Source organism: Eumetopias jubatus, unplaced genomic scaffold, assembly GCF_037043125.1.
Source record: "Eumetopias jubatus isolate StellerSeaLion01/CBP00866 unplaced genomic scaffold, mEumJub1_p1.0 scaffold_4, whole genome shotgun sequence".
Lineage (NCBI taxonomy): Eukaryota > Metazoa > Chordata > Mammalia > Carnivora > Otariidae > Eumetopias > Eumetopias jubatus.
Genome location: NW_028274810.1, coordinates 101,608,956 through 101,620,997, shown reverse-complemented (window position 1 = coordinate 101,620,997; position 12,042 = coordinate 101,608,956). Strand labels below are relative to the sequence as shown.

The 12,042-nt window shown below is 38.5% G+C and overlaps 1 protein-coding gene and 1 pseudogene across 1 annotated transcript in view; one reads left to right on the top strand and one right to left on the bottom strand.

The window, feature by feature from the left end:
* The window catches only part of PER3 (period circadian regulator 3), a 59,058-nt gene extending 47,127 nt beyond the window's left edge, over positions 1 to 11,931 (top strand). The window contains exons 18-20 of the mRNA XM_028108551.2: positions 7,506 to 7,686; positions 8,252 to 8,402; positions 9,440 to 11,931. Coding sequence (XP_027964352.1) covers positions 7,506 to 7,686; positions 8,252 to 8,402; positions 9,440 to 9,523 — 416 coding nt within the window. The 3' untranslated portion in view covers positions 9,524 to 11,931. The remainder of the gene's footprint in view (positions 1 to 7,505; positions 7,687 to 8,251; positions 8,403 to 9,439) is intronic.
* On the bottom strand, positions 709 to 1,516 carry LOC114213360 (small ribosomal subunit protein eS1 pseudogene; annotated as a pseudogene).
* Positions 11,932 to 12,042: the final 111 nt, after the last annotated feature.

The window sequence follows — 12,042 nt, the reverse complement described above, 5'->3', positions numbered from 1 at the left end:
TCATGTTGATTGACTTGCAGATATTGAACTATCCTTGCATCCCTGGAATAAATCCCACTTCATCATGGTGAATGATCCTTTTAACAAATTGTTAATTCAGTTTGCTAATATTTTGTTGAGGATTTTTGCATCTGTGTTCATCAGGGATAATATGGACCTGTAGTTACTTGTTTTGTAGTGTCTTTTTCTGGATTTGGTAGCAAAGTAAGACTGTCCTCATTGAATGAATTTGGAAGCTTTTCTTCCTCTTTGATTTTCTGGAATAGTTTGGCAATAATAGGTATCAGCTCTTCTTCAAACATTTGGTAGAATTAGGGGCACCTAGCTGGCTCAGTCAGTGGAGCATGTGACTCTTGATCTCAGGGTCATGAATTCAAGCCCCACATTGCGTACAGAGATTACTTAAATAAATAGAACTTAAAAAAATTTTTTTAAATAAATGTTTGGTAGAATTCACCTGTGAAGCCATCTGGTTCTGAACTTTTGTTGGTTGAGGGTTCTTTGATTACTGATTCAGTTTCATTACAAGTCATCAGTCTGTTCAGGTTTTTATTTCTTCCAGATTTTGTTTCAGAAGTTTGTGTTTTTAGGAATTTATCCATTTCTTCCAGGTTGTCTAACTTACTGGCATATGGTTTCTTGTAGTAGTCTCTTTTTTTTCCCCCACAAATATGATTTTTTTATTTGTCACCATTAAATGTCTGACTTTTAAACAGATTCTTAGACTGGTGGCTCATATCCATCGGCTCGTTCAACTTTAGCACCGGTCTCATCCCCAGTAGCTTTTCCAGAACTACTACCTTCACCATGAAGCTCCATGAGCTTTCCCAATTCAAACTTGGGTTTCTTCAGCATTTTTACTTTTCTAACGAAGACATCATGGAGTGGATAAATAGACTGACAAGCTTTTTCTATATCTTTTCCGATGCTGTGTGTAATCAATTTATTGACCACTTCTTTCAAGTCATTTTTTGATGACTTTGATTTTTTGACCACCTCTCAGGTCATGATTTCCATCATCTTTTTCCGAATTTGATGGACCTGTTGGTGCTGAGCATAAGAGGTCTTCCAAATCTGATTATTGCATTTTTTAGTAAAACCAACACAAAATAGATGAAGCAAATAACCATCAGTAGTCTTGACATCAACATGAGCTTCAATCATGGTCTGCCATTTTTTGACCATGGAGCACATTTTGTCACGGGTAAGATCCATGCCATGGAAATTAGGCAGTTGTGCCCTGAACATCCTCAGTAATTAGCTTGAATTTTCTAAACGCAACTTCATCATTCTGCAAATCAGCAAGGCTCACTTCAAAAACCTGACCCTTGAGGCCATCAGATGCGATTTTGGTTCCTTGAGTTCTTGTGACTAATGTTTTAACAATATTTCTTATATTGAACACAGCTGGTGCTTTCACATCATACCAATCTTTCTTAGAAAATGAATCAACCACTTTCTTCTTGGCTCCCTTTTGGCCGCCTTTCGTAAGGCGCTTGTTCTTGCCGACTGCCATGGCGCTGCTCAGGGAGCCAAAAGGGGTAGTAGTCTCTTTTAATCTTTGGTATTTCTGTGGTGTCGGTTGTTACTTCTCTTTCATCTGATTTTATTTATTAGAATCTTCTTTCTTTTTTCTTGGTAAGTCTGGCTAAAGTTTTATCAGTTTGTTGTTTTTTTCTTTTTTTTTTTTTTTAAGAACCACCTCATGGTTTCATCAATCTTTTCTCTGTTTTCTTAGTCTCCATTTCATTTATTTCTGCTTTGATCTGTATTTCCTTCTTCCTACTAACTTTGGGCTTTGTTTGCTCTTTATCTGTTTCCTTTAGGTGTCATGGTTATATTATTTTGAGATTGTTCTTGTTTCTTGAGGTAGGCCCTTATTGCTAGAAACTTGCCTCTTAGAACTGCTTTTGCTGCTTCCCGTTGGCCCATTATGTTTACATTTTCATGTGTCTCCATGTGTTTTTTTTATTTCTTCTTTGATTTGACAAATTGGTTTTTTAGCCTCCACATATTTGTGGGCTTTTTCCAGGTTTTTCCTTATAATTAATTTCTAGTTTTATCTCATTGTCAGAAAAGATATTTGATATGATTTCAATCTTTCTAAACTTACTGAGACTTGTTTTGTGGCATAACATGTGATCTGTCCTGGAGAATATTCCATATGCACTTGAAAAGAATGTGTGTTCTGCTCTTTCTGGATGGGATGTTCATATGTATCTGTTAAGTCCTGTGTGGTCTAATGTGTCGTTCAGAGCCATTGTCTCCTTCTGTCTGATCTGTCCTTTGGTGTAAGTGGGGTGTGAAAGTTTCCCAATATTACTATATTTTTGTCAGTTTCTCCCTTTATGTCTATTAATATTCATTTTGTATTTAGGTGCTCCTATGTTGAGTACATAGACATTTACAAGTGTTGTAGCCTCTTGTTGTATTGAGCCCCTTCTCATTATGTAATGCTCTTGTCTCAAAGTCACTATTTCCTTTTGAAGTTCTTTAGGTTTATCTTGTTAAACAAAAAAACATTTAACTGAGTAAATGTAAAGATCAAATTGACTTTGTTCAATGATTCATGAATTGAGCAGCATCCCATCTAGCAACAGAAAGGAGTTCTGAAGAGCTGTACAAAATGGAATGGTTTTTTTGTTTTTGTTTTTGGGGGGTTTTTGTTTTGTTTTGTTTGGCAGAAAAGGGACAGGAAAAGGAAGTTACTACTAAAGAATACATCATTTCAGACAAGGTCACAGTCCTAAGGGAAATGGAAGGGGTTTATCAGATAGATTATCTCATTAGTCGTGACCAGGTAATTCCATGTTGACTGATTAAAAGTTACATTCCTGGGAAAATGAAACTGCAGTTAGGTTAGGTATTAAGTCTTGGTTTGCTGACATGGACCAAGCACAGGTGACTCCATTTGGGGCTTGTGGTGTCTTTTTGTGTGTGTGTGAGAGAGAGAGTGTGTACATGCACAAATGGGTGGGTATGGGGCACAGGAAGAGGAAGAGAGAGAGTCCTAAGCGTGGGGCTCAATCTCACAACCCTGAGCCAAAGTCAAAAGTCAGACACTTAACTGATTGAGCCACCCAGGTGTCCCTATTGTGTCTTTTTTAACAATCTTTTTTTTTCTTAAGATTTTATTTATTTATTTAAGAGAGCACGAGCAAGGAGAGGAGCAGAGGGAGAGGGACAAGCAGACTTTGTGCTGAGCGTGGAGCCCAATGTGGGGCTTGATCCCACAACCCTGAGATCATGACCTGAGCCAAAACTGAGTCTGATGCTCAATCAACTGAGCCATCCAGGCACCCCTTTTTAAACAATCTTTTGTGGCTAGGTCTGTGATCCATTTTTAGTTAATTTTTATATGTGGTGTGAGGTAAGGGTTGATACCTTCTTTGTGTATGGATCTCCAGTTCCTGTCCCATTTGTCAAAAAGATTAATCTTTTCCCCATTGGATTACCTTGGCACCTTTGTTGAAAATAAATTGGCTGTATATGTTGGGTCTGTTTGTAGACTCTCTTTTCTGTTCTATTTATCTTTATGGTTAGCTTTTGGGTAATACCATATTTTTTTGAGTAATACAGCTTTCAGATAAGTTTTGAAATCTGATGAGGTAATTCTTCCAACTTTATTCTTATTTTCAAAATAAATTTTGAATAGTATAGGTCCTTTGTCCATATAAATGGTAGAATCAGTTTCTTAGTTTCTACGAAAAGGCCTCCTGGGATTTTTATTGACATCATGTTGAATCAATAAACCAATAGAGAATTATCAGTATTGAGTCTTCTGTACACACGCATGGTGTATTTCTCTATTTATGTAGGTCTTTAATTTTTCTCAGCAGCATTTTGTACTTTTCAGTGCACAAATCTTACACATATTTTGCTAAATTTATCCCTAAGGATTTCATTTTTTATACTATGGTAAATGGCATTGTAAAATTTCAATTTCCAAGTATTTGTTGTTGGCATATAGAAATCTAATTGAATTTTTATTTTGAACTTGTATTTTGCCATCTTTCTAAACTCTTTTATTAGTTTTAGTAGCTCTTTAGTAGCTCTTTTCTGTATAGACAGTCTTGTTGTTTGCAAATATAGTTTACTTCTTCTTTTCTGATCTGTATGTCTTTACTTATTTGTCTTGCCTTATTGGACTGGTTAGGACCCCTAATGTTGAATGAAAGTGGTAAGACTGATACTCTTGTCTTATTAGCAGTCTTAGGGGGAAAGCAGGCGAATTTTACCATTAAGGATGATATTAAATGTAGGTCTTTCTTAAATGCCTTTTATCAGTACAATTGAGGAATTCTTTTCTAATGCTAATTTGCCGAGATGATTTTTCTGCATCTATTGAGGTAATCATATAGTTCTTCTCCCTTATTCTGTTAATATAGTGAATTACACTACTTTTCAAATATTAAACAAATCTTGTATTTGGCCATGCTATTTTATCCTTTTTATATATTGCTGGATTCTCTGCCCTCACATTTTGTTAAGGATTATCACACTATTAAAGGAAATATTGGCCCTTTGTTTTCTTTTCTTGTAATATCTTTGTCTGGTTTTGGTACCAGGGTAATGCTGGCCTAAAAAATAAGTTGGGAACTGTTCCCTTCTCTTCTGTTTTCTGGAAGAGTTTATATTGAAATGATATTATGTCTTTCTTAAATGTTTGGTAGAAGTCACCAGTGTAGCTCTCTGGGCCTGGAGTTTCCTTAGGAGAAGGTTTATGACAACAAATTTAATTTCTTTTGTAGATATGGGCTACTCAGTTCATCTCTTTCTTTTTGAGTGATCTTTGTGATTTGTATCTTTCAAGGAGTTTGTCCATTTCATCTAAGTTGTTGAATTTATTGGCATAAAGTTGTTTATAATATTCCCTTATCCTTTTAAGGTCTGTAGAATCTATAGTAATGTCTTCTCTCTAATTACTGATATTAATTTTCTTCTGATCATTCTGGCTGTATGGTTGCCAATTTTATTACTTTTCAAAGAAGCAACTTTTGGTTTCATTGGGGTTTTTTTTCCTATTGTTTTCTGGTTCTGCATCTGATCAATTTCTGCTCTAATCTTTATTATTTTCCTCTCTTTACCTTGGATTTTATGTGTTCTTTTTCTGATTTCTTAACCTCAGAGCATTGCTTTGGGACTGTTTTTTCCTTCCTAAATATATACAATTGATGCTTTTAATTTCCCTCTAAGCACTACTTCACTACATTCCTCAAATTTTGATATATTTTCATTCAATCCAAAATATCTTATAATTTCCTTTGTGTTTTCTTTTTTTGGCCATGGGTTATAAAAATGTTTTTAATTTTGTAATATTTGGGGATTTTTCCAGATATTTTATTGGTTTCTGACTTAATTAGAGTCAGAAAACATTGTATTTTTAAAAATTTACTGAGACTTATTTAATGGTCCAGAATTTGGTCTGTTTTGATACAAGTTTCATGTGCAGTTGAAAAGTCTGTGCGCTCTGCTCTTATGTAAATGTAAATCACATCAAGTTGACGAAAAATGTTGGTCTAGTCTTCTACATTCGAACCAGTTTTCTGTTTTATCAGTTACTGAGACAGATGTTAAAATATCCAACTATAGTTGTGAATTAGCCTATATCTTACGTTTCAGTTTTTGCTTCACGTAGTTTGATGCTCTTTTATGAGGTGCATACACATTCGAGATTGTTAGGCCCTTTTGAATCATTGATCTCTTTGTAATGGAATGTACTTTGCTTTACATCTACTTAAGTATCAGTGTATCCACTCCAGCTTTATTTTGATTAGTGTTTATCTGGCATATTTTTTCCTTTTTTTTTACTTTTAACTTCTCTGTATATTTAAAGTTGTTTTCTGATAACCAGCATATGGTTGGGTGTTGGGTTTTTTTTTTTTTAAGTTTTTATTTATTTATTTATTTATTTGAGAGAGAGAGCCCAAGAGGGGGGAGGGTCAGAGGGAGAAGCAGACCCCCCACCGAGCAGGGAACCCGATGTGGGACTCGATCCCAGGACTCCAGGATCATGACCTGAGCCAAAGGCAGTCGCCCAACCAACTGAGCCACTCAGGTGCCCGGGTGTTGGTTTTTTTTTTTACTCATATCATAGTCTCTGCCTTTTAATTAGAATACTTAGACCATTTACACTTAATGTGATTATTTATATGGTCAAGTGTAAATCAAATCTTCCATCTTGCTACTTGTTTTATATTTGTCTCATCTGCTCTTTCTTTTTTTTTTCCTCCTCCCCTCTTCCTTTTTGATAATTATGTGTTTTTAATGATTTTATTTTCTTTCTATTGCTGGCTTCTCAGCTATACCTCTCATTGTTTTTTCTTTTTTTAGTCATTGCTCTAGGATTTACAAGTTCATCTTTTATCTATCACAGTTAACCTTCAGACCTTGTATGTATCATATCACTTTATGTCTAAGAACCTTAAAATAGTGCTTCCATTTCCCCTTCATGTTCTGTGCTATTTTTGCTTACAAAAAATATTCTTTCTACATGTATTATAAACCCCACAATAAAATTGTTGTTGTTGCTTTAAACAATTACCTTTTAGGGAGTTTTTCTTTTTTTAAGTGAGGAAAAACATCTTTTATATCTGCCCATATAATTTTTTAAAAAATTAGAGAGGTACTTTGGGTTTTTTGTTTGTTTTATTGTTTCAAAGTTGATGAAAATGATCTAGAAAGGTCAGATGCAAGATAGGAAAAGAGTGATCTGCAAGGCTCCATAGCAGCCATAAAGGGATGGGCCGTGGGATGGATGGAAAGCTTCTCTGTTGTAACAGGAGGAGGTGAGGAGAGAGTGTAGATTTGAGTAAGCTTACATTTAGTGTCAGGATAATGAATTGCATTTCTAACAGATGAGAGTGAGGGAGCAGAAGTGTAGAAAGTAGTCCTTGCTGGGACAGGCTGGTGTGCTGGCCAGAGACCATAGCAGAGTTACCCAGCATTTGAATGATCCTTTTGGTGATGATGAACCAATGTACCCTATTATTTATGACTTTTCTCCATATCTTTGGCTACTAGGGTTTACATAAGAACAAAATTGACAGTTGGCTTTATGAGAATTGACATTTGGATAGTTGTGAAAGGTCAGAGGGAAAAAGAAATCTCAGGTGTTGCAAAGCATGTTAACTGAATGATGGGTGCTGGGCTCTGAGCCGAAGGGCCGAGACACGGTTTCAGATTTGTAGTTGGCGCACTTGAACAAGCAGACTAGCAAGTAAAGCTGAGTAAGATGTTAGTGATTTGGGAGATGGAGCTGACATGGAGCAGTTGCAAATGATGAAAAGGAGCAAGGTATGGCCTTGAGTGCGGTCAGCTCAGGAGGAGTGAGAGGGAGATCTAGGGAAGGTGGAGGAACTGGGAGGTGAGGTCGCCCGGGACCGTGGCTGGGCTGCGTGGTGACAGAGACTGTCAGCTGGTTGCCAGAGTCTTTGAGGAATAAGTTTGGCAAATCGGCCTCTAAGAGGTATCTCCTAACCTGTAATTGTGTTGATCTTTGATAGGAAGCAATGACAGCAGTATGTACTTCGCTAGTACTGATTATTCTTCTGAAATCACCTCAAACGGGCAGCAGTCTCAGGATGTACAAAAGGAAACATTTCCCAGTTTAGCTGAAGAGTCCATGTGGAGAATGATAAAACAAACTCCTGAGTGCATTCTAATGACATATCAGGTACCTGAGAGGTAAGAAAGCACTTCAGAAGACCCACTTTTATGAGGGTTTTCTTTGATGATTTCTTAAGTATGTTGTTTAATGCAAAATGACTTTTAAATTATGTTTTTTATACATGCTCTTAGAGAACTAGATTTTCACATTCATTCATTTGAAGTCAAATGATGAGTCATCCTAGGACAGTGGCCATGGTGGTGGTGCCACACACACACACTCCGATCCACACTGAACCAACATGTTGTGCATCTTGAGACCAGAAAGCAGAGTAAGGCAGCACTTCCAAGATGGCACACAAGTACCAGAACATTTCTCTCTAGATTCTGAATTTTTCCCATTCTACAAGAAGAGAGGAGCTCAGGGGAATCTGTTTCTTCTGTCTGCCTCATTCAAGCACTGTGCAGATGCTTTCCACCAAGAAAAAGTGCTCTAGCTTCACCAAGTTGTTATTTTTTTAATGGGCACATTATATATTAGCAAGAGTTATAAAGTATATCGCAAAGCCAAGAAATGCTTGTCTCGGATGACAGAAGAACCCTGGTGCCTTCTTCAGGACTAAGGTTGCTCGTTTGTCCTCAGGGTGACAGAGGCTGTCCTGAGAGAGGACCTGGGGAAGCTGGCGGGCATGCGGGGGCAGCAGCCCTGGTTCTCACGTGGGCAGAGGGAGGAGCTGGTCAAGGTGCACTCCTGGATTCAGAGCCAGACGATCCCTCAAGGAATAGACATCCAAGTAAGCACGATGACAACAGCTGTCCTATATGATGTTTTTTGTGCCAGACAGTGCCCGAGGCACTTAATACACATTACAGTGAAACCACTGAAAATTACAGCTCTCACAGATCTTTCTGCCTCACCAACAAACAACAAAGTAACATGTACAGTTATTAAATAATTTATATATGGTTGCACAGTCCCTCTGATTTTGAATGCAGGTCTTTTGAACTGCAAGTGTGTTTCCTGGTTGGAATGTTACAGGGCACCTGTTCTGAGGCATGATTGACAAGGGAGGAGAGGAATAGGAGATTCGCATTTCAGATACGCAAGTGTGTTTGAACGGAGTTAAAACTCAAGATGTGGGGTTCACACTAGATGTAGTATTCATGCCTAGCAGAATCTTCCCTGAGACCCAGGTGGTCTTTGGCTGTTACAAGATCCTCCCAATGAGATCACATGTGAGTGGCCTGGCCAGTGGAGCTCTGATTTGCCGATGGTCCCCATGGCGGCTCTGTGGAACGGTTGTGACACTTGTACCAGGAGTGAGCCCTTTATTCCCTCAAGTGTCAAGCTTTTATGTGAGAGGTGACAGTGTGTGAAGTTAAAAACTATAGCAAGAGAAGAAAGCTGGGTGTTGAGAACAGTGGGGTGTTACAGCTTCTGAAGTAAACAGGTGCAGATAGCCTCCCCACCCTCCTTTTTAAAGAAACGAATGCGTTCCCGCAACTTAAGCCTGGTTAGCGGTGGCATTGCCAAAAAGCAGGAGCTGAGCCCGTTACTCATTTCAAGTGTCTTTGTTCTTAAAATACTATTTTTGTGGTTTTTGAGTAGAAGAGTAAATGAGTGAACCCCAAAGTAATGTGAGCAACAGTGTGTAAATAATTGTCATGTTCCTTCTAACAACAATTAGGAATGAACTGTCACATAGGTTCTTCTTAGACGTGAATTGAATAAACTGGGGACTAGACATAAGGTGCTTGGCCAGCACTTGACTGATTTTAAACTTTCCAGATGACAGTACGTCATGCTGCCCTTTCTTGTTCTTTCTTGGAGGGCTGCAGCACTTGCGAGAGCCAAGACTCCCTCAGCGACGCCACAGAACCCCGTGGTCAAGCTCCAGCAGCGAACAGCGGTTGAGTGGCCGTGGAGGCGTGCCCGCCAGGACCCACTGGACAACCAGACCTCTTCATGTGTCTCTTTAAACCCCGACTCTAAGTGACCGTGATGTTGTCACTGAATGTTAAGATTTTCCCTTCTTGATTTTTTAATAGGCATCGTTTCTCTGAAGCAGACGTCACACGTATAGTCCTTTATGTCCGTGTTCCTGGAGTCTTACAGCTGTCAGTTAGGTGGTTTTCTAGTGTAGCCATCCTCTGAGGAGATCGGACGGCCTCTAGAGAGGTGTGTGCACAGGTGGCACCCGAAATCGACGGTAGTCAGAAGTGTAGCCAGAAAGAGCCCCGAACCTTGGCCTCCTTCATTTCGTTCTGTTGTTACAGAAATCATTTTCCCTGTGAGAGCACTTGACATCCCACCTGCAGGCCATCTAGTTTTCAGAATGGTTCCCAGAGATGTAGTACTTTCATCTGGTCCTTGGGCAGCTTGGCGGGTCCTTTGGCAACTCAAACAAAACGTTCTCATTTGCCCACAACACGAGTCGCTTCTATATTTACCAGTAGTAACAAATACCACCCATCAGTGCACCGGACATATCTGCTTGTTGGGGTTGGATTTTGAGCTTTGTTCATGTGGATGCTTTTCCTTTTAATTTTCCACCTTCCACTGAAATTCCCAAAGTCCTGCCTTAACAATCTACTTACTGTGAGCTTATTCATCAGACAGTTGAAGTTAACTTTTGCATGTGTGACATTAAAACAGAAAGAGCTCCTCAGTCAACCAGTGGTATTCCCCGTTCTAGTGTTTTTGGTTTTAAAATAATGACTGTAAAAAGTTTCAGAAGTCATGAAAAAATAATTGGTGTTTAAATGTTGTCTCACCCAAAATTAACAGTTAACTCTTTCTTCCCAACCAGTTTACACACAAGAGGTCTGGCCATCCTTATCGGAGGTCTGTAAGTGCCGTGACAGGCTGCGTGGGGACAGCAGCGGTCCATGGGGACAGCCGCGGCCCGAGGGAGCTCTGCTGTCCTCGCTGGAGTGCAGAAGCAGCCAGAGATCAGTGCTTCCTATGCCAGCCATAATTGTGTCTTCTAGGAAGTGAGTGGGTTGTTTGCTTGATAAGTTAGCTCCCTGTTCTTTAGAGAAGTCCATGATTCCTGCCCAGACTCAGTATGACCCACGCAGATCAGAAAGAGGACTAGAAGCAAGTGAAGGAGGAGTAACCTTTTATCTTTTATATAATAGACTGATTTTTCTTTTTTGTTGTTGTTTGTTTTGTTTTCTATTTTAAGAAAACACTCTTCCTCCTTTCAAGTTTTATACTTTTTTATAAAAGTGCATCCTGGTAATAATTAGGAGACTCAACCTTTTTATCCATGATTCCATGGTGACTGCTGGGCCCTGATTCTTAGTTCCTATAGCTCAGGTTTCCTTTCTAAAGTAGGTTTTCCTGGAGGGCAATTCTGTGTGTTGGAGCCATTTTCAAATGCTAAGCTGTTCCGTGCAGCTACTCCAGTGTTAGACTGGGGGGCTCTCATATTCTACTCCATCCTGATCGTGGAGTGATTTCGGAGCCCTCGTTGTATTGGTTAGGTTGTGTGGTATTTTTGCCCTTGGTGAAAAATCAAATTTTAAAAAACTAACCAGCCAAGATATTATCCATCAGTGTACTCATCATGACCTTCTGCAGGGACAAAAATTTTAATTTGTATAAATGAGAAATGATGTGTGGCTGGCAGAGGTCACTCAGCTTTGTGCAGCACGTTTTATACCTTATATTCTCCAATCATGGAAGAACCTCTTTTTCATTCTTTCTGGATATTGGTTTTATCTGAATTTGCTGATCTTTTTGCTTTAGTACACATTTTATGGAGTGCATATTATGCCAGACTTGACATGAAACTGGTGCTTGTTGTAGGCAGATCTGTAATACCGTTTATAACTTTCATATGTTGACAAGTAGATTAGTTGGCGTGTTTAGGGATTGGACCGTGATGCTCGCACTGCTGGAGGGGAGAAATGAGACTCGGCAGTGAGCTCAGCTGCTGCCCCCCGAGGGGGCTGTACCCACTTTTACATTTTGTTCAAGTTTATTAACTTTTTGTATTAATAACTACAGAAATTGGTAATAAAAATGTGTATTATAGGCTTCCATGTTTACATAAATGTTACATTTTTGTAAAATGTTACAGGCTGCATTTTCTTGGGTAAGAGGTCAGGATTTATGGAAAACGGAATGCTGTGTGAATGGAGTTGTTTTGCAATTAAGTAAAACTTCATTATAATTCACAAGGTAAATTTAATCTAAATTGAAATTTCATTTCAACTGAATTTATAATTAATTGTGTTAATTTACTTGTTTTTAATGGTTATTAATATTTCAACCAGGTATCTTTTTCAAGTAAAAACAAACTGTGTACATGTAGAACCTGAGATATTTTTGCATTGTGTCAATAAACCTTTGCCCTGACTATGTATTTTTTATCATCATGAAATGTTTATTAAGTTGCATTGCAAGGGGCAAGATTAACATTGGTT